General features: G+C 45.5%; 2 protein-coding genes across 2 annotated transcripts in view; one reads left to right on the top strand and one right to left on the bottom strand.

Annotated features, from left to right (window-relative positions):
* The window catches only part of LOC133128907 (uncharacterized), a 39,365-nt gene extending 17,978 nt beyond the window's left edge, over positions 1-21,387 (top strand). The window contains exons 28-56 of the mRNA XM_061242713.1: positions 14-292; positions 530-790; positions 1,178-1,438; positions 1,831-2,091; positions 2,586-2,846; positions 3,347-3,607; positions 4,668-4,925; positions 5,293-5,553; positions 6,021-6,281; positions 6,825-7,088; positions 7,434-7,691; positions 8,167-8,427; positions 8,669-8,929; positions 9,407-9,670; positions 9,964-10,224; positions 10,558-10,818; positions 11,635-11,895; positions 12,309-12,569; positions 13,101-13,358; positions 13,713-13,973; positions 14,212-14,472; positions 16,085-16,345; positions 16,827-17,087; positions 17,521-17,781; positions 18,166-18,426; positions 18,707-18,997; positions 19,370-19,606; positions 19,903-19,953; positions 20,931-21,387. Of these exons, the coding sequence (XP_061098697.1) occupies positions 14-292; positions 530-790; positions 1,178-1,438; positions 1,831-2,091; positions 2,586-2,846; positions 3,347-3,607; positions 4,668-4,925; positions 5,293-5,553; positions 6,021-6,281; positions 6,825-7,088; positions 7,434-7,691; positions 8,167-8,427; positions 8,669-8,929; positions 9,407-9,670; positions 9,964-10,224; positions 10,558-10,818; positions 11,635-11,895; positions 12,309-12,569; positions 13,101-13,358; positions 13,713-13,973; positions 14,212-14,472; positions 16,085-16,345; positions 16,827-17,087; positions 17,521-17,781; positions 18,166-18,426; positions 18,707-18,997; positions 19,370-19,606; positions 19,903-19,953; positions 20,931-21,223 (7,412 nt within the window). The 3' untranslated portion in view covers positions 21,224-21,387. The remainder of the gene's footprint in view (positions 1-13; positions 293-529; positions 791-1,177; positions 1,439-1,830; positions 2,092-2,585; positions 2,847-3,346; positions 3,608-4,667; positions 4,926-5,292; positions 5,554-6,020; positions 6,282-6,824; positions 7,089-7,433; positions 7,692-8,166; positions 8,428-8,668; positions 8,930-9,406; positions 9,671-9,963; positions 10,225-10,557; positions 10,819-11,634; positions 11,896-12,308; positions 12,570-13,100; positions 13,359-13,712; positions 13,974-14,211; positions 14,473-16,084; positions 16,346-16,826; positions 17,088-17,520; positions 17,782-18,165; positions 18,427-18,706; positions 18,998-19,369; positions 19,607-19,902; positions 19,954-20,930) is intronic.
* A 1,001-nt stretch (positions 21,388-22,388) lies between these two features.
* On the bottom strand, positions 22,389-27,555 carry LOC133128520 (pre-mRNA-splicing factor 38B-like). The gene is made up of 6 exons (XM_061242115.1): positions 27,052-27,555; positions 26,409-26,477; positions 26,159-26,310; positions 25,656-25,716; positions 24,180-24,409; positions 22,389-23,805 (listed from the first exon to the last, which is right to left on the bottom strand). The coding sequence occupies exons 1-6, from the start codon at positions 27,277-27,279 to the stop codon at positions 22,746-22,748; spliced, it is 1,800 nt and encodes a 599-aa protein (XP_061098099.1). The 5' UTR covers positions 27,280-27,555; the 3' UTR covers positions 22,389-22,745.
* Between the last annotated feature and the right edge of the window lie 439 nt (positions 27,556-27,994).

Below are 27,994 nucleotides of genomic sequence, written 5' to 3'. Positions count from 1 at the left end.
TTCTGTCTCCCAGCGCCCTGCCCACCCACCGCTATCGCTGCGACTGCAGACTGCTCCAACCAAGGGAATTTGACCATAAAGATCACCTTTAAGATAATCATTGTGATCTCCATTGAGATGACATTCAATGCCACAGCTGTGGACCATCTTGGTCGTTCCCATAAATGCAGCACCACAAACTCCAGCTGCGATATCCACAGCCTCCAGTGTGGTACGGAATACAATGTGACTGTCACTAGCTGTGCGGACGGCTGTTCTGGACCCCCGAGTGAGGTGTACACCATCAGGACAGGTCAGGAAACCCTCACCCTGGGGCCATTTGGCAACCGACCGCATTTGTTCTTGAAAGGGAGGAACATACACACTTGTTTATGAAGCTTATACTGGAGACAACAGTGTATGGCCTGCTTATAGTTCCTTCAGTATGATTTATTTTTTAAACTATGAATTAAAAGGGAAAACGTTTTTTTTTAAAAAGCACAGATGAGGGTGGCTTAGATTGAGAACATTTTGTCCTGTCCCTGCACAGCCCCCTGCGTTCCACACCTTGCCGAGGTGGAGATGGACTGCCTCTCAGAATCAGCCTCGGTGATGTGGGCGGAGGCGGCCGGGGCAAGCCACTACAGCGTGATGGCAGCGGACGGTGCGGGCGGGGTCCAGCACTGCGGCTCCAGTGGGACAAGCTGCAGGGTGACGGGACTGAACTGTGGCCAGCTGTACACCTTCAGCCTGACCGCATGCGACGGGCACTGCAACATCTCCCAGAGTAACACCCTCCCCTCCGAGACAGGTGAGCCACACACACTTGAGAGGCTCTGAGACAGGTGAGGCTCTAAGACAGCATATAAACAGAAACAGGTAAGACACAGAGAATGGAGAGGCTCTAAGACAGCATAGAAACAGAAACAGGTAAGACACAGAGAATGGAGAGGCTCTAAGACAGCATAGAAACAGAAACAGGTAAGACACGGAGAATAGAGAGGCTCTAAGACAGCATAGACACAGAAACAAGTAAGATAGAGAATGGAGAGACTCTAAGACAGATGAGGCAGAACGACAGGAGAGGCTTAAAGACAGGCAATGCAGAATGATAGGTAAGGCTGTGACCAAGGCAGACAACCTCCCTCAGGCTCAGTACTCCTCCGCTGTCTAACACTCCGTCTCCTGCCTCTCACAGCCCCCTGCCCGCCACAGAATATTCAGGCCAACGTGAGCTGCAGCAACAACACTGCCAGCATTTCCTGGGCCCCCAGTGAGGGGGCGGTGCGCTACAGTGCTGAGCTGCATGGGATGGATGGGCATACCTACTCCTGCACCTCAGAGGACAGTGCCTGTGAGGTCACTGACCTGCCATGTGCAGGGACCTACACAGTGACAGTGGTGGCCATGGGACGCACCTGCAACAGCTCTGCCAGCATGAGTTCCTCTATCAAAACAGGTGCACAAACCATGGACCAAAAAGAAAGAAATTCAATTGGAAATACAGTTGCTTGTTTAATATACATAATATAGAATTTGTTGTGCACATCAAGAATAAATTCAAGAAAACAGCAATAATTCATGGTTCCAAAGTTGGTTGGTTGGTTAAGTAAAGTGGTTCCACTTTACTTAACCAAAGTTAAGTAAAGTGATTAAGGTACATGACTGGGACCATTGGTTCGATCCCTGCTGTAGCCACGATAACATCCGCACAGCTCTTGGGCCATTGGGCAAGGTCCTTAACCCCACATTGCTCCAGGGGGGATTGTCTCCTGCTTAGTCTAACTAACTGTAAGTTGCTTAATTTTTATTTAGTTTTCAACTGGTAATTTTGTTGAAATATTCCTGTAGCGCCTTGCATGCCACAAAATCTGATGAGCAGCACCAGCTGTGCGGACAGCGTGGTGACGATGACATGGAACACCAGTGAGGGAGGAGCGCTGTACTCCGTGGAGGCCACAGGCAGCGACGGCCATGCAGCCACCTGTACGTCTGCTGGGGGCAGCTGTGACCTCACCGGCCTGCACTGTGGGCAGAGCTACACTGTTAACATGACGGCCGAGGATAGCACTTGCTCCAGCGCCCCCACCCAGCCTGTCACCTTCTCCACGGGTAAGTCTTTCACATTTTCAGCTGCGCTGACCATCTGGAGGACAGTCCGGGCTCTGTTCACCACTAATCCCCACCCCAATGAAATATATATTTATTGTGTCATTTGGTTTACTATTATTATACATTTTTTTACTATGTAAGCTGCACTTCTCTATGCCACATGCACAGCAACAGAACTGCTAAAGTACTGTTCCCCAGCTTGAGAGTCACTGACTAGATCACATCTTACAGGCCACACAGTACTACATGAGATAGGAGAGGTGTATCTCTCACTGACAAAAACTGCTAACCTGCCACTTCATTCAGGGGTAACCCCATGAACCCAGCCTACCCCTGGTGGGATGTGGTTGATTCTTGGCCAGTCAGCTGATGACATAATCAAACTAGCTCAAACTGGTGACTATAAGGCATAGCCAGCCTTCATGGTGATCACACAAGCCCTTTATGTGTTTCTTTATGTCACGCATGTATATCTCAATCTGTACTTCTTGCAGTGCCGTGCACGCCGGGGAACGTTTTGACCGAGGTGGACTGTGGGTCAAACACCATGACAGTGTCCTGGTTGGAAAGTGATGGGGCTGAGCACTACACTGTGACACTGGAGGACAGTAACGGGCTCAGCACCAACTGCCAGAGCGTGGGCAGCAGGTGCAATGTAACGGCTCTTCGGTGCGGTGAGACGTTCCGTGTGACTGTGGAGGCTTCCGACTCCCTGTGTACCAGCCCCGCGAGCCCTGTCTCCAGGACCTCCACAGGTGCGTGAATCAAGACAGATTCAGACACCACCACGGACAGGTAGAAATAATATCAAATATGAAACTGAAAGCAAAAATACTTCAGAACCACAATTTTTGTAGGATTAATTCACTGTCACCATCATTCAAAGTGAATACCTTAGCATGGATTCTTGATCTTATTTAAGCAACATTTTCATCTGAAAACAATGAATCAAGTGGTTGATGCAACACTCGGGCCAGGATTATACTGTATTGTCATGTTTCAAGCACATTTTGTAGAAGTGATATTTACAAAAACACAAAGTGTCAACTCTTTGTGCAGTTTGAGTGGAAATGCTACAAGCATATTTCTTATCACGTTGTAAAATGCAGGTGCCTATCACCTGATCATCTGGTACCAGTATACTACTTTGACCGGTGTATTATTTTGCAGTATGCATCTTGGTAAACTGCACACACACACAAACAGAGACAGTAAGTGTGGTTTGACATTTGAGGGTTGTTTGATTGCTTCGCAGCGCCGTGCTTGCCCAGCAACATCGAGGCCGACATGGACTGCTTGGACCAGAGCGCCATACTGTCCTGGCATAACAGCGCCGGTGCCCTGTCTTACACTGCTGTGGCACAGACCCGGTCCGGAGAAGCCGTCACCTGTGATACCAACAACACCAACTGCGTGATGAGAGGCCTGGCTTGCGGGGAGCAGTACTCAGTGGCTGTACGGGCGGAGGGAGAGACCTGCAACAGCACTGCGGAAATGGCAAGCCAGCTGATTACTGGTGAGTGGACCAAGTGCATGACGACCAACATGTAATAAGGAGACACAGCAATGTGTGACTATGCATGCAGGTATTCTACCTCTAGAACCGGAGTGTACAGTTTTATTCAAGAAGGGTTGGCATGAGCGCAGTCTTTCTTTCCAACCCAGCGGAAAACAGCACATTCAACTAACTAAGGTTGAGAGTAAAGACCATGATTAGTTATCTTCATCTATTGTTGTGATAGTGCTAACAATTTAGGTCATTCTGACAGCAGCTTTTGAGTTGTTCATAGAGAGCTATTTTTAGGTCCGCATCTGCAGTAAAACCATGTGTGGGAAAAGTAATGGGATTTCATAGATTGACACTTTGACACAAATAATTACTGCTGGACAGCTGGCCATTAGCCCCCAACATGACTGAGATGAAATACCAGAAGTGAGAATAGAGAGTAGAGTCCCTAGAGTGAGATAGAGTTACTTTGAAAGATGAAACCCAACACTGGAGATGAATGAGGTCGAACACCCAATTCATTATGAACACAAAAGACCACATTTGTACAATTCTGAGCCTGTTAGGCCTCCAAGGAATTGTATGTTATGCACAAACTCAATAGCTTGACAATTCATTAAACTGTTGTGGGACTGCTAAAACTGACTAGCTGGCTAGACCTCAATGATGACTCACAGACTAACCAATGTCTTGGGTTAGTTTGAGAGGGGACTCTCTTATGCTATATCAATCGGCAAGATGTAAAACAACCAAAACAATAAATAAACAGTTTGAAGGAGGTGACTTAATATGACCAGTTTCTCTATATTCCCTCCCTTGCAGTCTAAACTAATTTCTTCTTACTTTTAATTAATTTTAATTAATTACTTTTAATTAATTTTATCCTCTTCACAAGTCCCTTAAAAATGCATAATAAACGTTGCTGTTTAACATTACATTCCAAGAAATAAATGTAAGCAATTTGATTAATTTGTCATTCAAAGGTGAAGATACAAATTAATTGAACCAATGGTTAAAAGTGAAAAGGGCTAGGTTGATAGGAATGCTAACTCTTAATCTCTGGGTACAGAACCCTGCGTGCCCCAGAACTTATATATCCACTACACCCTGTCCATCGGCCAACTGTCCTGGGATGACACCAAGGGCGCCACGTCCTACACTGCAGACGCTATCACCAACCAGGGTCTTACCATTACCTGCAACACCACCGACACCAACTGCGTCATGCGTGGTATGGTGTGTGGGCAAGTCTACAACATCACCGTCACTGCACACAATGAGGCCTGCAATGACACCGTCACTTCTGACACATTTCACTTCAGTACAGGTAAGTCACATCACCAGCGGCCAGAGGTTATTATCAAAGCAGTATTAAACCTTTAGCAAGGCAGCATGGGTGGCAATTGGCAAACCATGATCCTAGGTAAAGGTCCTGGCTAGCTATGAAATTTTAAATTACATATAGGTTTGCATGCAATGTAGCTCTTGGCTGTTTATTTATGCAGGCTGACGCTGCTTAGTTATACAAACTGAGCGGCTAACTAATTACTGCATAGCAAAAGCCGCAACAGCTACACTGTTGAAAACAAGCCAACAATCTGTTATTGATGGATGGCTCCAGTGTTGTGCTCAGGAAGCACCATCAACATCCTACTCAGCATATGAGCTTCACACACCATGTTTTGCATTTTCAGAACCCTGTCCTCCTGAGAATGTGCAAGCCAGAATTCAGTGCGAGAGCGGGGATGGACTGGTGTCTTGGGAGCAGAGTGAGGTGGCTGTTGGATACATGGCCATATTGGAAGGGCGAAATGGAGGTTGGACCTCCTGCAGCACAGCAACGACATCGTGCAGCGCGACTGGCCTGGACTGCGGCACTGTCTACCAAGTCTATGTCCGAGCCATCGGACAGGTCTACAACAGCTCTGACAGCGACAGCATCATCTTGACCTCAAGTGAGCATCCAAAAAAATCCTCTGGCCACGGTTTCATGATGACACATTTAGGTGTATAAGGAGCTCTAACATTTCAAAATGCATTGTGCCCATTTTGAGTTCACTTGAGAGACCATTGAATGTTCCTACGCTGGCTTGAGAATAAATGCTTGCGCAAAAATGGAATTCTCAAGACCTGCATTTGAACCATGTCATCCCTGTTATGAGTGCTGGATGAGAACTTTTTCAAAAATAATCCAAAACGAAAAAGAAACGAACAGGTGCATGACACTGACTGAGGTGTGGTAGATTATGTAATGCATGTGGTGGGTGTGTCCTCATCAGGCATCCTTTTGCAAGCAATGCCAATACATAGCATAGATGAAGATGACTTTAGATGAATTTGCTGTTTTGACAGGATCAAGTGATTAGCCTCAAAAGCCCTAAAACTAAGCATGTCCTGATAACATGACTCCCACCTTCCCCAGCCCCCTGTGTGTCAGACAATGTGGATGCCAAGGTGGACTGTGAGGCTGAGATGGCAATGCTCTCCTGGGACTTCAGTGAGGGGGCCGAATCCTACACAGCGACAGTGGTGGGCATTGGCGGTCACCAGGCCTCCTGCACCACCCCGGATAACCACTGCAACGTCACCGTGCTCAGCTGCGGAGAGACCTACAACCTTACTCTAACCTCCACCAATCAGGAATGCCAGATCACCACCCCCACTGGGGTCACCTTCCAGACCAGTGAGTGGAGCTGTGAAACCAGTCATTTCAACACAGACTATCTGTCTTTTTATCCAGAGTTGGTGTAATTATTGAATGTTGCATAAGGAACTGAACCTGTTTGACTATTCATGGTTCATCTTCCAACTGATTCCAATCTCTCCCTGCCTGTAATTGGGATCTCTTGTTGGTGTCCCATTCAACATTGCATTTTCTTTTCATCTATGAATGTGACCTTGAAGCTTGATGTATTTGTCAGTTCTTTACAGGAAATTTCTCCCAGGGTTTGCTATTTAAGTACTGAATAATGCAGACCAAAATGCCCTGATAAAGAACTTTGAGATTTTTACTGTAAAATAAAAGCACTGTATACATACAATATTATTATTATTATCACAATTATATTATCATTATACATACACTCTGTGCACTTTATTAGGTACTTATTATACTGTATGTAAGTCAAGTCGACAGCTTGAATATTGGTAACCATTTGGCATTGAGCGAAGCCTCATTCCTCCTTGGCCGAGCGACCTCTGACCCCTGCACTCTCTCACACTGCAGGGCCATGCACTCCTCTGAATGTGGCGGTGGATCTTCAGTGCGGCAGTCGTACCGCCGTCCTCACCTGGACGCAGCAGGAGGGGGTAGAGCTCTACACAGCTTGTGCCGTGACGAGCGCCGGTGTGCACGCAGAGGACTGCAATTCCACCGGCGACACCTGCCTCTTCTCAAACCTCACCTGCGGGGAGACCTACACCTTCACCGTCACTGCGCAAACCGGCATGTGTCACAGTGAAGTCAGCGACTCTGTGAGCGCCGTCACAGGTAACCCCCTCCTCTCCCCCGGCCTCAACCAACTCTCATTTTACCTGCAGACCAATGCACTGCTCCCCAAATAGTTCATCTAGGTTATTTTCATAATTTCCATTAACCCTTTCAGTCCCAAGAGTGCCATATGGCACTCTCCACCTTACACCTTTTCAACCAATCAAAATTACTGCTATACTATTGTATGGTATATACCTATTAAAACCCTACTAAATTGTCTCAGCTTGGACACAATAAGCTCTAGGCGGCCAATTGAGAAAGCATCTTGCATCTTGAGTTGTGGGACAGTGAAAAGTGAGTCTGGTATTTTGATGAGATGCCATCGTCCCTTTGCAACCACAGAACCATGTAGGCCCGAGCATGTGATTGCTCAAGGAATCTGCAGCCCAGGGGAGCTGGAACTTGATTGGGACGAGGCAGAGGGGGCATTGGCCTATACCGTGTCTGCTGTGGGAGACCTCGGCTACATCAAGGCTTTCAACACCACTGAGAACACCTTGGAAGAGGAGCTACTCTGCGGTCAGACCTACACCATCAGTGTGGTCTCCCAGGATGACCACTGCGAAAGTCCCCAGAGCAACCCAATCGAGTTCAGAACAGGTAGGTTCCACCCAACCACATTCCGTAGCCTATACTTCTATTCTTTTACACTGTCATTAACCAGTACAATTCAACATGATATAGTTGTCCAGTAACGTTTGGTACACTATGGTATGCATCACAAACAGTAATGTAGACAAATGTAGTTGTGTCCCCCTGTGCCTCTCCACACTGGTTCGACAGACAAACACAACGTCCTGTCTCTCTCCCAATACATTCACAGCCATCGGGTATTTAGTGCATGATCACCAGCCCTAGAAGAAAGACCAACTGACTTGGCTAGAATGGATATGTCAGCCTTTTTTCAGATATGCCAGTCTTCTTCAAACACTTGTAATGAACTTCAAAATTTGTGGATTGTGTATACTATATTGTGAGCTACTCTGGAACGATTGTCTGAATTTTGTAAATTCCTGCCCTGTATGCCACCTGGTATTACCTTACCTTAAGACCCCCTGCTTGCCTCCCTCCTTAGCTCCATGCAAGCCCCAGTACCTGCAGACCTACATTGATTGTTTGGCCACCCAGGGTTCAGTGAACTGGGCAGCAAGCGATGGGGCAGAGTCCTACATGGCAGTAGCAGTCGGCCAGGACAGGCATACCCACATGTGCACCACCAATGGCACGGAATGCAGCTGGCACGACTTGCACTGTGGCGACGTCTACACCGTCCACGTGCTCGCCCAGAGAAGCATATGCAGCAGCCCCATAAGCAATGTCACCACCATTCACACAGGTAAATGTCTCATGCTGTGTGTCAGCTTGTCTTTCCCCTTTTTAAACAATGTGAAGCGTGGGGTATAGAATGTGAGGGAGTGGGAGTTCTTTAAACTTTTACAGTACTACTATTGTGACTACTACTAACAATGAAAAATGTGCGACTGAAAAAATCTGCTGTACTGCTTTTATGGACACACCCTCCATTTCACAACTTTCACTGGAGCCTGCGGTCTTAAATGACTCAATGTTGTCTACAGCGCCCTGCGTACCTCAGAACCTGGTGCCCACATTTGACTGCGACCTGAAAGTGGTATCGCTCACATGGAATGCCAGTGCCGGGGCGGACCTCTACATCGTTGTAGCAGAGAGCGCCGACGGGTCCAGGATGGAGCTGAGCACAAACACCACCGAGGCTCACTTCTCCGAGGTGACCTGCGGCCAGACGTACAGCCTCACCGTTGCTGCTAAAGGCCAGGGGTGCAGGAGCGAGCCAAGTGCGCCAGTCCTCATAGAAACAGGTACGACAGCCAACACCCAATCCCACCACTGCCAGGTCACACATAGTTGTGACATCATACAGGGCTTCTAGTGGTGCACATGATGCGGCAAGACCAGTGCTTTGGGCAGCCCTCCCGAATCAAAGATGGACAGTGCAATGATGGGCAGGGCCTTAAATTACAATTGGGCATTTTAAATTCCAATTGAAGTGGAGACAATTTGTTCTTCTAAATAAGCTGGAAAAATGTGCTGCTTAAACACATGACTTTTCAGGGATGGAAGCCCTCCTTTTGCAGAATTATTGCCATGAGAGGAAGCCCCCCTGCCAATTGATTTCATGCGTTGAGCTGCTTATAGGAAAACCTGGAACTGCAATTCATTGGATTGCTATTTCCATCCACGTTACTGATTTTTAGGGTGATGATAAGGTGTAGAAAATTAAAGAATGTCAGTGTCAGCTATGCTTAAAATATTGATTCCTTACTTTCCGCCCACAGACCCCTGTGCACCAACTGCTGTAAGCAGTGAAGTTGACTGCATCTCCAATATCAACGTGGTGAGGTGGGCTGTGAGCAACGGATCCAGTTTCTATACCGCCACCGTTCGTGCGGCAGATGGGGAGACGCAGACCTGCATGTCGTTGGACAGCCAGTGCAGTATCGCCAGCCTCACCTGTGGTCAGACGTACACGGTGTCGGTCACTGCCTCCAACCAGAACTGCAGCTCCACTCCCAGCTTCGCCTCTGCCAGTCTGATCACAGGTGAGAGCTCGGCCCACTGCTGGGAGAGGGGGACCGTGGCGATGTGGGGGCACTGTGTCGGGAAATCAGTCCTCCTGAGGGTCAGACCCTTCTACTCATCGTTTAGATTATTTTGGTATACCTCCAGCATTGCACTCTCATGCTGAAGAGGACTATTAGCAGACCTTTAGTTTTTCACCTTTTAAAACAAGGGCATTTTTAGGTATTATTGTGCATGGTACTTTTAGGGATTAATAAATTCTATCTGTCCATTCCAAGCTGAGCCTGTGTCTTATCCTCTTCTCCTCCCACAGTGCCGTGTGCCCCGTCCGATCTGGCGGTGGACCTAGACTGTGCTGACAACACCGCTGCAGTGTCCTGGAACGGCAGCCAGGGGGCACTGTCATACAGAGTCACAGCTCATAGCAGCAGTGGGGTAAACTCCAGCTGTGAGAGCGCTGAGCCCCCCTGCACCCTTGCCAATCTCACCTGTGGCGCGGCCTACACAGTCCACGTGGTGGCCATGGGAGCGACCTGCGCCAGCCTCCCAGGAGTCTTTGTGGAGTTTCAGACAGGTACCAGCAAGCACAAACAATTACATAGGGTCCATTATTCTCAACTGCTGAATAACTTTATTTTGTGGCCATGCTAATTTTATTTAGCACACAGACTTCTAAAATCAACAACTTGCATTTTGTCCACAAACTTCATGGTAATTTCTAGCAGCCTTAGTAAATTTCACAAAGAATTCACATTCCTGAAGGCAGTATTGGCTTTGCAAACAAATGAATAAAACAAAAAAAGTAGATGAAGTACATTTTAAGCCTCTTGAACAAAGTCTGCCTCCTAACAAGAATACTACTTGTAACTAATTGTCATCACTGATGTTCTTCTCTTCTGAAAACCAGTCCCTTGCACTCCTGAGATTTGCATGGCCCGCCTGGACTGCTCCAACAACTCGGCGCTGTTGGAGTGGTACAGTGCCGATGGGGCCACCTCCTACACTGCAGTGGCTGAGTCCAACAGTAGTCATGTTGTAGGCTGCTCCTCCGACCATAACAACTGTGAGATAGCGGACATGGAGTGCGGCGAGGTGTACACGGTGACGATGGTGGCTTCAGACAGCCAGTGCAATAGCTCACAGAGCTCCAGCTGGGAGATTGTGTCAGGTACCCGTCGATTACTGAGTAACTGAAAGCAGATGATAGCAGAGAATTGTTCTAATCTCTCTATGCACGAATGCTTGTGTTTCCAACATTCTCAGAAGGTTCATTCAAAAGAGCACTGTAAGGGGGCTGCGGTGGCGCAACAGGCTAAGATGTAGCAGACTTGTGGTTGCAGTTTGCTGCAGTTGCACACCGGGGACCAGGGTTAGTTTCCCGGTCCTGCCAAAAGCCAAGTTTGGCCGGCTCAGGTGGAGCAGCATAATTGGCTCGCTGCTCCAGAGGGAGGGACTTGGCAGGGTTAGTAGATCGCCGCACAATAAAGCACCTCGGGCGCCTTCGAATCACGGTCACGAGCATGAGACGGCTTGAAGAAGGCGTGTCGTTCTCCTTCGGGCCGCCGAGGGACGGGGTGTGGGTGGTGTATCTAATACTAGCTCTAATTGAATCAGATGGGGTATAATTGGCTACCAAATTGGGAGAAAAAGGGAAAATCAAAAAAAGAAAAGAAAAGAAGAGCACTGTAAAATGTGACCCAGTTGGCCCAGTGTTGGTCCTTAGTGTGGTTCACGCTTCTGTAAACATGATGAATTATTGAGCCATCGTAATGCACCATTCTCTGGCCAACATTGGTGGCTCAGTCACGTTTTACCATGTCTACAGGGGACTTTGCAGTTTGAACAGTTCCAGTGAGTTAGCTAGTATAGAGTAGAATTCCCTAGCAGGTGACTGCAGTCCTGCCTCTAATGAGACTGCTGAATTTGAATATGTACCCATGATGTTTATTTCCAACTATTCATTGATGTCCCCTATATCCACCAGTGCCCTGTGCTCCTCGGAATGCTGTATCCCAGCTGGACTGCAGCATGAACTCCGCCCGGGTGGAATGGGAAGGCAGTGTCGGGGCAGAGTCCTACATGGTGCGCGCCGTTGGAATGGAAGGCCACGTTGCCCAGTGCAACACCACAGGGTTGGCTTGTGAGCTGGTTGACCTCATGTGTGGCTGCACCTACGACATCAGCGTGGTCGGCCGCAATGAGCACTGCAACATCTCCGAAAGTGCCACCACACAACTACAGACCGGTGGGCACTACTTTGTCGCTATTTCTCAATATGTTCATACAGCTTTCTGAACTGTATCTCCCCATGTTTACAGATCATTTGTGAGGGCTTTTTGTACCATATATGTGGCCTGTGGGGCAAAGGGTTTTTGAATTTCTGTATGTTCATGTGATAATCCAGTGACCGTTGCTTTCTGTGCAGCATCTCTATTTGTAAGTTCAATATTGTGTCACGATTTCACAGCAACATTACATATTTTCTCTGCTTCCTGCAACATGGCAGCACTTGCAAGTGGAATGGTGGTGGAATTTCTTTCTCTTTCCCCCTGCAGCTCAGTGTCAAATCTGTGAATGCACAGTGAGACAGACGCACCACCAAATATCAGTTCACAGCCCTATCGACCTGAATCATGTCACTTCCTGTCATCCCCACAGTACCCTGCTCTCCCCAGGAGGTGGAAACCAGGGTTGACTGCGACACAGGAGCAACAATGGTGTCCTGGGAGAGCTGCTACGGCGCCACCTCATACACTGCTGTAGCCCAGGGAAACGGTGGCTATGCGTCCTACTGCAATACCAGTGACACTTTCTGTCAGTTCACTGACCTGCTGTGTGGCATGACCTACAGCTTCACTGTCATTGCCTCCAATGATGACTGCTCAAGCACAGACAGCAGCCCTGTGCGTCAGGACACCAGTAAGAGACTACCCACACTCCACACAACCGCCTGGAACAGGGGTTCCCAAAAGTACATTTTTTTAAAACTGTCAGTTAAATACTGTATAATGTCTCCTTGATCTACATAAAGTGTTTTTTCTTCACATTTTGCGAGTTCACCAAAATGCACTTGTCAAACTGTGTTTGTGAATACAAAACATTGTATTGCTAGTAAAACTTTTTTTGAGTGAATTTAGGTCAATGTGTATTTGAACACTTTGTGACTGGACAGTTCAACACTGAAAACACAACTTTTTAACCTGAGTAACTGCAGGTTATATATTAGGCTATTAGTTATATATTAATATTGAACAAATACACTACTGTTCAAAAGTTTGGGGTCACCTTGTCTTTTGATATTACATTAATTTGTCTCAAACGTTAAAATGGGGACTACGTGTAAAAAGTGGTGAGCCCAAACACAAGGTGAGCCCAAACTTTTGAACAGTAGTGGAAGTATTTTAGGGAAAAAACATCCAGGGTAGGTGACCTCTTCTATTCCCCACCCAGAATTGTGCGAGCCCCAGAATGTCAGTGCAGAGATGGATTGCAGTAGCAACACAGGGCTGGTGATGTGGGAGCAGGGAGAAGGTGTGGCCTCCTACTGCGTGCAGGCCATGGGCCCTGATAACCACCAAGCTCAGTGCAACACCACCTCCACCAGCTGTCAGCTGCCGGACCTGCACTGTGGCCAGCGATACAACCTAACTGTCACAGCCCTGAATGAGCTGTGTGACAACAGCAACTCCTTCCTGACCCTGCAGTCTGGTGGGCTTGCCTGGATTTCAGGACTACATTACTAACTGGATTATTACTCAGCTGTTACTTATATAGTCATTTTGTATTATTACCAGTATGATTGCTACCCACTCTATCATCCATGTAGTTAGCAATCCAGCAATGTCAAGACTAAGATTAAAAGCATTATTGCTATCCTTTAGCAAGTTCTGTAGTGAGATTATATCACTAGCATCATGATTAGTGCCACTACTGATTTGATAATAAAATTAAGAGATTGGCATGCACTTGAAAAGCAGAACAATCTTTAAACACTCTAGGACCTGTGTTGGTCCTGGAGCAGCATTTCTGAAGTTTTTTAATGTGACTCTCTTCCTGCTGTAGGACCCTGCCAGCCCCGAAATGTACAGACCAGCCTCCAGTGCAACTCCAGCACTGCCTCCGTGACCTGGGTCAGGGGCAGCGGTGCCACCTCTTACACAGTCGAAGGAAAGGCCACTGACGGCCACCGGGCCTCCTGCAACACCAGCGCCACCCGCTGTAACCTAGAGAGACTGCGCTGTGGTCAGACCTACAATGTGTCCGTTACATCCCAGGACGATTCCTGCGACAGTGCAGAAAGTGCAATGTCCAGCGTACGGACAGGTCAGCCGAGGAACACACTAAATTACAATATGTAGAGTGTTTAACTATTTTAAATATGATTTTTTTTACTAGCTCCACAGCAATGCTGTGAAAACATTGGCTAGTGAACCCCTAGATCGGATTGACTATTCAGCTCCCTGCTTTCCCCACCCAGTTCTCAGTTGACCTATCTGGATAATTAAGGTCATTTTTTAAATTTGAGCTTCATCTCTTTCTGTCCCTGTTCCTCCATTTCCAGCTCCATGCCCCCCTGAGAATGTGGAGGCTCGGTTGTCTTGTGACTCTGGGACCCTCGTGGTTACGTGGGAGTCCAGCGCAGATGCCGATTCGTTCCATGTGGTGGCTGAGAGGGAGGATGGGGCTGACCTTTCCTTTGATACCAGCAGCCCCCAGTGCATCATGTCAAACCTGCCTTGTGGCCACAACTACTCTGTTACAGTCACAGCTGTCCGAGGAGGCTGCTATGGTGATCCGAGCCAGGCTGTCCATGTGTCTTCAGGTAAGTTACTCCTTTATCTCCAGACTGAAGTACATTCCCTACAATGTTCTGTCTCACTCCTCAACCCAACCATATAAGAGAAATACAGGAATATTCATACAAGAGCGTCAAAAATCTACTAAGGAGTTTGGGAATGGCAGCTGTTCCAATTGCAATTAATGCACATGTAGAACATTTTGTTCCTGGAAGGTTTAATGTCTCTGCTTGTTGGCTTTGAGTTTCCCTATTACAAATACGAAGGCAGTAGCCAGGCCCTAAGACCAAAATCAAATTAGACACGAGGGCATCAACGCCAACAACCATGCTGTAAAAGAACTTACCCCACTAGCAAAAGTTAAAAAAAAAGAAAAAAAGGAGTAGGCCTGCACACATTCAAACCCGTTTATATCGGTTTTATTCTGAACCACCGCCTGTTTTTTGACGGTTGCCAATGCTGTCCGTGACCGTAGGGTTAATTTCGGACATCCTCAACCGATGTAGCGAGTTACGATTTATCAAGTCTATCAAGCGAAAAGTGGCAATGCCCGGCTTTAAGAATTCTGAAAGATCGACTTAAAGCCAACTGCAAGAGTGCTTAACAGTAAGCAGATCAAATGTCGGGAGAAATGGAAGTTCCAAAAGCCACATTAGTCCGCATATCACATTAAAACTCCACCCAATAGTTTGTTTAGAATAACCTTCATGTATTGGTTGAATAGGCTGTAAGCCTACTTGCTATGAATGGCCATAACTAACGACTGACAAAGCGTTAGTTGTTTTAAACATGAAAACTGTAATTTTACTAAATACGTTTGAAAGCCTACCTCAACAACTTATTTTATGGATGCTGTTAGGGTGACGTCGCGGCACAGAAAGCGTGCAGTTGCTGACGTGAATATTTGAAAGCGCTGCAAAACAGCGGGTATACCTTGGGCGTAGACTAGACATTAACGAGAGCGCGAGGTGGTAAGAAAACCCCCCCCAAAAAAACTGTCTTAACACGGGAAAAAGTTTTCCACCTCTGGTCTCGATCGTAGGCTACTACAACCAAATAGAACTAGCCACGAGAACCGGATATTTCACAATAAAGTTTTTTTTAGAAGGCCCTACTGAACACAAATAGCCCATAATCTGCGAATGTAATTCAGCATGACAGGCCTATAACACAATTTGCTTGTTGAAAATAATTCAAAAACTCTCTGTAAGACATTTGAAGGAAAACTCACAATTATATATAAGAATCAGAGTAGTTTCAGACAACACATTAAGCCCAGGAATTGTGGATGGGGACCAACTACGGTACTTCCGCCCTTATTTGCATGTAGAGCACACATCTTACTCACCTGCAAAGTAAAAGGATTCTAATGCAGTAGAACTATGGTGAAATTGGTATCTACTGTTTGAATCAGATGAGTTTCAGACAATGCATAGGCTACATCCTAGAAATTGTGGCTGGAGTTTATTCATTTTCATGGTTCTGGAGGTTGTTGACGTGATTGCAATGATGTAATGATTACTGTAGAATATTTGGTTGATCAGTTCTCCAGCATTATATTAATGTCTTTATTAAATCCTCATGACAGAGTAAGTGAAGGTAAATTGTAACGTGCTGTGTATTTGTCGTATGTTCCAGTCCCGTGTGTGCCGCAGGAGGTCACGGGTAACCTGGACTGTGTCACAAACACAGTTTGGCTTATGTGGCTCCCTAGCCCGGGAGCACAGAGCTACTCAGTGCTGGCACATGGGACGGGTGGCTACAACTCCTCCTGCTTCTCCACCGAGCCCACCTGCAATGTGCCTGACCTGCGCTGTGGGGTCCTCTATATCTTCAATGTCACCGCCTCTAATGGCCACTGCCAGAGCCAGGCCAACACTACTTTTGAGATCAAAACAGGTACCTATTCCTCTCCCACTTTTGGGGCTATAACCCAATATTAGTGTATTTCCAATAAACTGTAAACATACAGTTATGGACCTTAATTTCAGCATCTGTAAAGCTTAAAATAAAATGTTTTTTTTTTTTCTCTGAAAGGATTGTTTAAACGGTAAGGTTTACAGCAATGACTCGCTTACATTCACCCTAGAAATCCACTGGTGGATTGTGGCAGAGGTTCGGGTGGGTTGTGTTGTGATGTTTGAAAACGTTTTTGTATATCCATACTTTACATTTAAATTCACAGCAGTCAAATGGAAGGCTGTGGCTGTTACATGGATGCATTACACTAGTTAACACACATTAAATGTATTAGTCCATAAAATTATTTATGTGCTTAGAGACTGGCACGAAATTAGTTGCTGGCACTGATGTCTGTTACGTTTGTCCGAACAACAGTAGAATGTGCAACCTAATAGGCCACGTGATTGTGTTCCTGCAGCTCCGTGTGTCCTGAGCACCATCGACGCCGTAATCGACTGCCAAAGCAACACCATCCAGGTGTCATGGGAGATGATGGAGGGCTCGCCACAATACGTTGCCACAGCTGAGGGCGATGACCGCAGCATCCTTTCCTGTAACAGCACCATGTCCTCCTGTGACCTGCTGGGTGCGCAGTGCGGGACCCACTACACCATCATTGTGGCTACGTCCTCTGACAAGTGCAGCAGCCTGAGGAGTCCCCCTCTCAAGATCAGCACAGGTACAGCCCTACTGTACTGTTGCATTGAACCTCAGGCTCTCAGCAGCGCGTGTTCTTAGCGACTGTATGTTTTTTTTAATGATCACTCGCTTCATATAGAACCACTTTAACTCTTCTGTAACTTGTCCATTGAATTTCAAGTCGTATCGAACGCATAGATCCATTTGGCATTTTAAAATTAGGCTGTGCAGGTTGCTGTGTACCTATTACTGTTAATTTTACTTGTGGCTCATTGGGATTTTAATATTCTAAAAGTCCCTTGCCATGCACTGTACCATCCTACATGCACAGTGGATGTCCTATGCCCTCAAACTGCTAAAGTAAAGTGAACAATGAGTCGCATTGTGAATTTAGATTCAAGCTGGTGAAGTATGCTGGTTACCCATCTCTGGTTCTAGAATAATGTGTGACCTGGTTTCCTCTCACCATTCAGCGCCCTGCACCGTTGAAGACGTGGTCCCCCTCGCAGATTGTGAGTGTCAGGGAGTGGTCGTCTCCTGGGCCCCATCCATGGTCGCTAAATCCTACCAGCTTACAGCCATGGGGAGAGATGGGGACCTGCGGGAGTGCAACACCACAGACACCAACTGCACCCTTGAGGAGTTGCAGTGTGGGATGCCCTACGGCCTCACTGTGACCGCCAGTACTGAAAACTGCACCGGTCCAGTCAGCATGGAGGTCACGTTTAACTCAGGTACACAACTCTATGCACCAAGCAGAGACCGGCGGTCAGTCCGCCAATATGGGGGCGACATGGCTCAGGCAGTAAGAGCAGTCGTCTGGCAGTCAGAGGTTTGCCGGTTCGATCCCCCGCCCAGGCTGTGTCGAGGTGTGTACCTGAGCAAGACACCTAACCCCCAAATGCTTCTGACGAGCTGGTCGGGGCCTTGCATGGCAGCCAATCGCCGTTGGTGTGTGAGTGTGTGTATGAATGGGTGAATGAGAAGCATCAATTGTACAGCGCTTTGGATAAAGGTGCTATATAAATGCCAACCATTTACCATTCAATATACTTGCACTGGATTTATAGGACTGATTTGAGCTCATCTCCACATTCATTTTCTATGATGGTCTACAGTGCCCTGCATGCCGGACAGCTTGTCTGTGGAAGCTGAGTGTGGGAACGGATCAGCCGTGCTCAGCTGGGCTGAGAGCGAAGGAGCCGTGGAGTACTTCGCCTGTGCGCAGGGTGAAAATGGAGACATGCTCTACTGTGACAGCACGGACACGTCCTGTACCATCGAGGGACTGGAGTGCGGGGCCATGTACAACTTTTCTGTGCAGGCTTCGGATGGCGTCTGTAATGGCTCATTCAGCCAGCCACAGCTGGAGGGAGCAGGTAACTTATGATAAATACTGTACATATAATGTGTGCATAGACCATGGGGACTTCTGTTTCAAATGGGATTCCAAGTTTGTGTAATCATACATGGACCTAGAGATAGTCCTGACTTTTAGGGATGTATTTTAAGCATAGGCAGGCTGACACATGGTATAATGATTGATGCATATTAACTGCAGATAAACATTTAGAATATGAGCTGGAATAACATGGAAAAGCCTGTATACATGGTAAGCGTTGTTACTTGTTTGTTCATTGCTGCTGCTTGCCTCTCCAGTTCCTTGCCCACCTGACTTGGTGCAGGTACAGTTCTTGCCCATGCGGGAGGATTCGCAGGTGATGAGGGTATCCTGGAGCCAGGTGGACTGTGAGAATGTGACGTATCAGGTCGAGGCCACGGGGAACCTCGAAGGCGATGCCCAGGAGGGTTTTGAGGTGTCCTCCTATTGGACGGGTCGCACCTCCTTTGAGTTCCTCCTGCCCTGCAGCTCCTCCTACAGCGTGACTGTGAGGTCCAGAAACCCTGCGGGCAACAGCGAGCCGTCTGAGGCCAGCACAGGAACCACAGGTACCAAGCAGGGCAACTGAAGACAGGATAAAAGCCAATAATTATAGATTTATTACATTTTCAAGCAGCTGTGTTACTATGACGGCTGTAGGTGGGGTGGGGTTTGGTCAGTGGATCTGAGATCTCGCAGGATAAACTGATAGCCTTCATAGTTAAATAGTCCATGCTGACTCTTATCACAATGTGTATTTTGGTGTCCTTGCCAAATTAAACCCAAAACTACAGAACATTAAGCTAATTTACCGACTGTAATGCAGTTAGCAACTCTGTTTAATCCAAAAATAGCATTTCACATCACAGAAAAAATGAATGAACAAATGAATTAAAAGAGAACCCCTAAACTAGAATAAAAATGCTGCAATCTCCTTTCAGCTCCCTGCCCTCCACTGGATGTCACATTCAGCGAAGTCAACGCCTCTACTGTCCTCTCTTGGAATGCCTCTGTCTTTGCAACACAATATACCGTCTATGAGCGGTCCAGCGCTGCCAGGTCAGAAATCTGCAAAACTGAACAGCTCTATTGCACACTGGGCAGTGTCAACAGGAGTGCTATCGAGATCACTGCCAGCAACTCTGCAGGAGAAAGCAACCCAACAACAGACATCCAAGGTAGGAACTTCATACTCATACTTTACCCATGGGGAGATATGTTTTCTTATAGACAGGAGTGAAACAACATTATTTGCTTCTGTTTTTAGCCTTTTAGAATGAGCCATGTCAAAGAAATTCAAATTCCATGCAAAGGCAGGATTAAGAATCAACCTGTAGATCCAATTTTTGCTTCATTATGTAGAAATCAGTCATTTCAGTCTGCTCAGGAATGGAAATGAAAATGTAGGTCAAGGTAAAATGATATAAAACTGCATCAGTTTCTGTTTAAGCCTCACTTGACATTTCTTTAACAGATCCAGCGCTGAACCGTAAACGAAGAGATCTGTCCGATATTGAGGATACCGGTAAGCAATGGAATTACATTACAGATTGCCCTCCTAAAGTACGGTAACAGTAAAATTAAATTTGTTATGTTTGCTATATGCTAAAGGAATTTAGATTTGAGGTTAAAAAGATTTCCTGTTCCACAGTTTAGCTAAAATTAAATCTACAGATAAACTTTTAAGTAAATCAAAACAATAAGTTAAATGGATGACTGATGTGTGTTAACTGTTGTGTCCTTTTGCATGGGTTGTTCATATATAAAAGAGCAGTGAAAGTAATGGTTTTAGCCTGTTTTCATCTGTGGAGATTGCATTTATAGCCAGAATAGATACACCTTCATTAACACCAGTGAACTTTGGCTGAAAAACAACTAATATCTGAGAGTAGAAAAAATTAAGAATAGTGTGGCAGTTTGGAAAATCTTGAAAAAAAAACCACTGGTAGACTGCAGATGATGATAGACAAATCCTAAATGCTATGCAGAAAAACCCTGAACAGTGGTCAGTGACATCACTAGCATTCTCCGGAGGGCAGGGGTGAAAATATTACATGCCGCCATGTGCAGAAGTCTTCGAGACCAAAATATATACAGTACATGAACGTGAACTGAATGTGGCTGCAGTGATAAAATCTATAAGCATTTTCAAAGATGCCAAAAGTTTTGCGATGCCAGTGGGTCAGACGTCGATGCAGTTATTGTATTTAAGGGTGATGCAAGTCCTTCCATTAACTTAATTTTGGTGAAATTAATCTAAATGTTAAAGCATGTACACATGTAAATACAACGAAAAGCTGATTGTACATTTGTCTCACATTCATCTTTTGATTTCAAATCCAAATGTACATAGCAAAAACAACTTCCACTCTATTACCATACTTTTAGAGGGCACTGAGTATCACCAGTGAATGCTGTATGACATTGCAGTTGCAATTAATTTCAAATACTGTTGATTTTTGACAATAATGTGACTTTCACTCTACATCTTAATGTTTTCAGAAGGGCCAACCACTCCACCGGTATTGGCAACGGCCTTGAGTGAGTCCTCACTGAGAGTGAACTGGACGAGTGTACCTGGAGCCACATTCTACATTTTGATGATTAAAGAGCAACACAAATCAGGGCCTCTCAGCCCCATGGTACGGACTGTGACTGGTGAGGAATTCACAGTGACTGACCTCAAGACCAACACGGAGTACTGCGTTGTTGTCACCGCCAAGACCTCCCTCAACCACATCATCAGTTCTTCTGAGCCAATCTGCACGTTCACCCTAGGGCAAATAAATGGTTAATTCCACGGACTCCTTCAGGCTTCTGACCAGAGCAATTGTGTATGATGCAGCAAAAGAGGACAGGCTCCAGTCGAAGAGATCCAGCCTCATATCGAAGTGTCAGGATCCTTTCTTTTGGGAAGGGGGAAGATGGGAGGGACAAGGGAAATTTTTTATAAATATTGCTCTCCATTTCTGGATTTTTTTTTTTTATCAAATGCATTTCCAGGTAAAGCTGTTTTAGACAGGGTTAAATTATAATCCATGAATATGAATGATTTGCTTTTTAACATGGAACACTAGGTTAGGTTGAAAAATTAGGGATTGAAATTCTATAAAATAGCAAGAAATCACATTTTGAGGTTGGTAAAAATGAAATATTAGAAACCTCACCAAAAGATTTCAGATATTTCTCAATGTTTATGTATAATCATTTCAAATGTTACTTTCCAATAACCACATGTATTTTATATTCTCATTTTAATCACGTATGTACACAAATGTGAACATAGATTTAGATCAAATAAATTCTAATGTTCCAAACTGTGTTGTCAATTATACATCTTACTGTCCAATATGCTTTATTTGTGACAATGTGTGATAATCCATTAACCCGATTTATTAACCTCAACGCATAATTTAAGGAATATACATCTGTTAAACTAATTCCTTGCTTCATAAAAGTAAACTGAAAATTCAATGATTTGGTCAGTGGTTTTGGGAGTTTGAACAAAACACAAGGTCAGTTTGATCGGTCTCTATTGTGGATCCCAGGTATACACACAAGGAAACATGCACATTTCCAGTTCTTAGAAAACAACTCAGAACATATTTTCTTCCCAGTCCTCTTAAGTGAATTCCCACCCACAACTAGAACTTTACCTATGTTCAATGAGCTGTAAAATTACATACCATTGTAAAGAACGACATTGACAAGTCATGAGATGCCATACTGCACTTGATGCTCAACAAACTTGCTACAAAGGGGAATATTGAAATCATATTCAGTGAAAGTCATCAATGACATGTATGAACAGAACTTCAGGACACAAATTCAGGTTCACATCAGGCAGTAGCATAGAATAGCTTGGCTCATTTTACACTATATGGAACATCAAACTCATCGCCTGATTTGAGCTAAAAGTTACTGCTTTCAAGAGCAATTCGTATCATGACACAACTTCAATTTTCCCTTTCAAGAAAGTATTTTATTAGGAAAAAAAAAAAAACACTGAAACACAAATAGTTTGAAACCAAACCTCACAATTTCAACGAACTTGGGTACTTTGTATAAATTTACCCACTGTGGTTGCTCCATTGGATTTAAAACATTTTCAGACCTTTATTTACAAAGTTGGATCATGAGGACAAAAACGTTTCATAAAAAAATTAAAACCTTTGCATCATCTCTTGTGAAATGGACTACACTACACCGGCCAATGAGGACTGCAATGGTGAGACTTTTCTTGGAGAAATCTACCACTGAGTAACTTCTTGAGTAACTCAAGTTGGGATTGCATGGGGAGTCCCAAATTGATTCTGTTTAGCTGTCCAGTGTTCCTTCCTGTCGCTCTGAGCTTACACTTCTTTCACGCTCGTGCCCGTTCCCCTCGGTGTTCTCCTTCTGGAGCGACGGCTCTTTGCTGTGGCTATGTTTGGCCGGTCGCTCTACACTGCCACTGCGCCTGTTAAACTTGTCTATACTGCTGCTGCGCTTGGGCGACCGCTCCTTGCTGCCGCTTCGCTTATCCGTCTGCTCTTTGCTGCGACTACGCTTTCTTGACCGGTCTTTGCTGCCGCTCCGCTTATGCGACCGCTCTTTGCTGCGGCTGCGCTTGTTCGACCGCTCCTTACTGCGGCTGCGCTTGTTCGACCGCTCTTTGCTGCCGCTACGCTTGTTCGACCGCTCTTTGCTGCGGCTGCGCTTGTGTGAAGGCTCAATACTGCTGTTCCGCTTGTGTGACCGCTCCTCGCTATGACTCCGCTTGCTTGACCGCTCTTTGCTGCGGCTGCTGCTGCGCCTGTGTGACCGCTCCTTGCTGAGGCTGTGCTTGTGCGGGCGCTCTGCGCTGGCGCGCTTGCCAGAGCGCTCCTTGCTGCGGCTGCCGTCTCGCTTCCTAGCCTCTCTGTCCATCCCGCCCTTGCTCTCGCTCTCGCGTTTCCCGTCCCTGCTCCTGCTGCGGCTGGCTCTCTTTGCTCTCCTCTCCTCTCGGTCTCGCTTTTCTTCCCTGTCCTCTTTATGCCTTCTGTCCTTGGATCGCTCCTCCCTCTCTCCATCCCTGTCTTTGTGGTCGCGGTCTTTCCTCCGGCTCCTGTTGCTCTCGCCCTCCCTCTCCCTCTCCCTGCGCTCGTTTTTCTTGTCCCTGCTGGTGCTGTGGCTTCTGCTGCCCTGCCGCTCCAGGCTCAGAGAGCGTTGCCGCTCTTTGTCCCCCCTGTGCCCCCTGTCTCGGTCCTTGTCCCCCACATCCCGCTCCTTCCTCTGACGGTCGCGCTCCCTCTCCAGCTCCCGGTCAAAGCTGGCTCTCCCGCGGCCGTCTCGGTGGTGGCTCCTGCTCCTTGACCTCTTTGGGGAGCGACGAGGGCTCGGCGTCCTCCTGGGAGTTCTACAAGGAAAACACAACAGCTGTCCACCTAATGCCTTCTCACATAAATGAAATCATTTTCTCAACCGTTGCACGATTCGATACCAGGGGGGTGGTATCAAATCATATTAACCACCTAACCCCCAATAGCACCTAATGAACTGATTGCTACCCTGCATGGCAGCCTATCGCCTTTGGTATGTGTGTGAGTGTGCGTGCGTGCGTGAATGGGAGGGATCCATTGTAAAGCACTTTGGACAAAAGCACTATATAAATGCAGTCCATTTACCAATTACTCTCTAAAATGGCATATCAACAGGACGAGCCAGCCATGCACAGGTTTCCAAAAAAACGAATCCCTCTGATGGTTGTTTATGGGAGTGAGGGACACCTACCTGGAGCGTCGGCGTACTGGCTGCCGTGCAGGTTCCTCTGGAACCGGTTCCTGGAACTCAGGCTCAGGGACCTTCCTTGGCCGGCTCTTCATCTGATGGTCAATGGCCTTCTGGACAGGCACAGGAATGCGTGGGAACAAAGTGGAGAACCACTCCAGCTTGGTTAAGAAGGAGCGCAGCATCTCTCCAACGGTCATGACGCAACCTCCTCCGGCCTTCACATCCAGCTCCTGGGAAAAAAGGTCATACCCAGGCCATTATGACAGGCCCCAGGAACCAAGCCTACCCTGGCTTTCTCACTGGCTAGTTCCTGATCCCGTTTTTTGTTGGGCATGAAATTAGCATTCAGAGATGAAAAAGTATACAAGAGATTAGCCGTTTCCCATTGAGTCTAATGGTATGGTTCACTCCCAGCACTGTATTTACACTATAGGCTCCAAAAATGGCTAGACAATAGAAAGCAGCTGCATTTTTTTACAAGGTATGGCAGCATTATAAAAAATAAAAATAAAAAAAAAGGAAATTCAATGACCACTCTTTTCAATAAGGGTCATTACCGCAACATTTCCTTCCTTCACGTGTCACCTCACCACTCAGGTCGTTAGCCAGCTATTGTCAGGAGTCAACCTACAGCGCAAGCACATAGAAGACGGCTCATACCAGCTGCACAGAAACCAGCGCCAAATGCCAAAAAGCCACTTGAAATTAGACATAAATTAACTGTGGACAATCTCCAATTCACCTGCTGTACAGGAGAATTCTTAAATGGGTAATCTTGGAAATTGGCCAATCACAATGGAGTAAAAATGCTTTAGAAAATGGAAGTCCTAGGTCTGAGAATTACAAGTACATGTAAGACCAGCACTGATCCATATAGCAAAAATGAATAATGTAAGGGAAACGACTTAATTATCTTTTAATTCAGTCACATCACTGCCAACAAATTCAAATGATAATATCACAAATGGAATTGTGCTTAGTACAAGTGCTGACTACACTTTAACTGGGGCATGCCTTAGCATTAGTCTGTTACACATTTTAATAACTGAAAGCTTACCTTTGACAAGGCAGAAACATCGACTCAATTACAAGCAAAACTGAGAAACATTTAAATGAGGCAAATTGATAGCAATGGTGCAAGGTAATACAACTGTACTGAATTGTAAATCATGCACTAAAAGAACAAATAGAACCAAACATTTCCTCGGCTTTTCAGAAATAGCAATCAATAAATAGCAATCTGCCTTAATACAGCCATCGGATCAGGAAATGGGAAACACCTTTTTATAATTAGAAATATAACAGAAAGGACATACAATAAGGTGATTGCTCCTCATCTGGGTAATCAAACTGCTTTTTATTTACAGAAGAACATGACATGCACCGCATGCCATAAGTACCATGCAATAGAAATGTAATACAAATTTCATAAATAAACAAAATAGAACCAAGAAGGCATTACCCTTTTCCACATACCTCCTCATCATCAAGGAAGCCATCAAACCAATCCACGAGGTCTGCTGGGGGTTGTGTGTATCTATTTCAAAACGCACAACAACGGAGTCACCACCGTGTAATTACAATTCTTATAAACTGGCAGAAATTTCAAGAAAAATGACCAAATCTCTTTAGACAGAAATTCAAAGCAATAACACGGCATTTTCTCTTGTAATCTACACCAGCGTGTTCAATTTCCAAAACAATATCAAACTGCTGCTTATAAAGAAGCTGGCTCTTATTCATAACTTGTAGCACTAAAATATTTTACAGTAGTTGGTATAAAGTACCAAACTTCTCAATGTATGTCAAACACGAATGAGCTTACAGTTACTCTTATTAACTACATAAATAATTTAGCGTAATGCATATTTATGAATGACCAATATTATTATTCATAATAAAACCAGCATTAAAATTAAATTCAGCTAATACAGCATCGGGGGTCAGCTATGAAAAGTTGAATCAAAGCAGAAGCTAACCTTATGTACATGAAGCCAAGGGCCCTGATATAGGGCGAGTCTGTGTGTGTGATGAGTCCCATCACCTGTTTACGAGTGAGCTTGAGGGTGAAAAGTTTGTACAGCAGACAGAATGCAGTCGAGACGATGCCTCCGGTTCCAACACCACGGACCTCAAATGAAAACGTATTCGAAATCAATGTTCGTTTCCATTTTCCTTCAGTTATTGTGCTTTACAAAAGTAGTCGAAAATCACGTACTTCTAACTTACCCCTCCGCACATTCCAGTTTGGCCCGCAGTTTTCCTGCTGCCTTTCTCCCACGGCTCAACGTGCGTTACCTGCATAACACAGTCATGTCAACAAGATAACGTTACCACCACCAAATGTGTTCAGCTTTTCACGCTGCGTGTTTCTTTTATGCCGAGGTAACGTTAGCACTGTAACCGTAGCACGGTAGACCGCCACACAGGATGCAAGCTAGATGGCCAAATACGCGTCTTGTTTGACTTTGTATTCATTGTCAAAAAGGTTTGTACTCAAGGCAATAATCGACGTTCACTTAAAATGTAATAAAACTTCAATTATTATTAACGTTACTACAGTCATCCTTACACTTATTTCTTTCCGCATGCTTGTTAGCCAATTAACAGTTAGCCACCGCCGCTAATTCAGTCCTCATCACTAAGATGGAAATAAGCACTTATTTGCTAGCTACAATGAAATAACTGTTAGCTACAATGAATGTTAGATAGCAATGGAAACAGTTTGCGTGATATGATTTAGCTAATCAGCGCCAATCATTAACATCGTTATCTAGCCAGCTAGTGAGTGTCCGAAGATACGAACTAGCTAGCTATGTTCGCTACACTAGCTAAATCTCACGAACTACAGCGGGAAGCTGGCGATGGCTACCTTGAAGTAGATCTCGTCCACGACCTCATGGTAGGTCTTCAGCTCATAGAGTTGCACCTTGAAATACGGCGACGAAAGCACGTTCGTGAGAATCATTGGGTTTAGGTTCATAGTCTTCTCGTTGCCCCACAAAGGCAACACATTTCCGTGTTTTCCAGACGCAGCGGGTTTATTCAAGGCCTGTTGCGACTGATTCCCTGCTACTAAAGCCGTGTTGTTTGCCATCATAATCTTCTATGATAGCTAGCTAGCTATTCAATAGCTTAAAACTACGATTTACAACCAGGTTAAATCCTGATCTTCTTAATGTATCGCCATTAAATCGGTTACAACACTTGTATATTTGCGATAGTTAACGCGATATTGAAATAATATACATGTGTATACAATATGCCCAAAAATAAATCTCAGTAGCTAACGTTAGCAATAAATTCCGTGCTGCTAGCTCTCAGTTCTTGCTAATGCCGGAGAACAAGATGGACAGCTTTTCCGTAACTACCGGGAAAGAAGAGGAAATGACGATTGCTGACGTCATTCCACACAGACGTCTATACAGAGTCGCCGACTGAGCAATTCCAGTAAAATTATTAGCTTTTCACAGGCAAGTATTCATAATTTGGTCTTTTATTTATAAACACAATATTTCACCACATAGACATTATTTGGAATAATAGAGACTTTAAAAAAAGTTTTCTTTATTTCTGGAATATTGGTTTCAGATCAATATTCTACTGGTGAGTCAACTCTTTAATGCCCAATAACTACTACTTAATGATGAGGAATTTCTTTTACTTCATAAGATTCCTGTAACACCTAAGGATTTTGCTATGGTATTGGATGCTATCCCCGCTGGGATGACTATTTTGTTTCAGAATGTTTCCTGACCTGACGCTTAACATTTACCTTTTCTTTGTGCAGTTGACTCCAGGTAGGTCTTTTTATT

The sequence above is a fragment of the Conger conger genome, chromosome 5 (assembly GCF_963514075.1).
Source record: "Conger conger chromosome 5, fConCon1.1, whole genome shotgun sequence".
Lineage (NCBI taxonomy): Eukaryota > Metazoa > Chordata > Actinopteri > Anguilliformes > Congridae > Conger > Conger conger.
The sequence above is the reverse complement of the archived record's forward strand: the minus strand, read 5'-3'. Positions and strand labels throughout refer to the sequence as shown.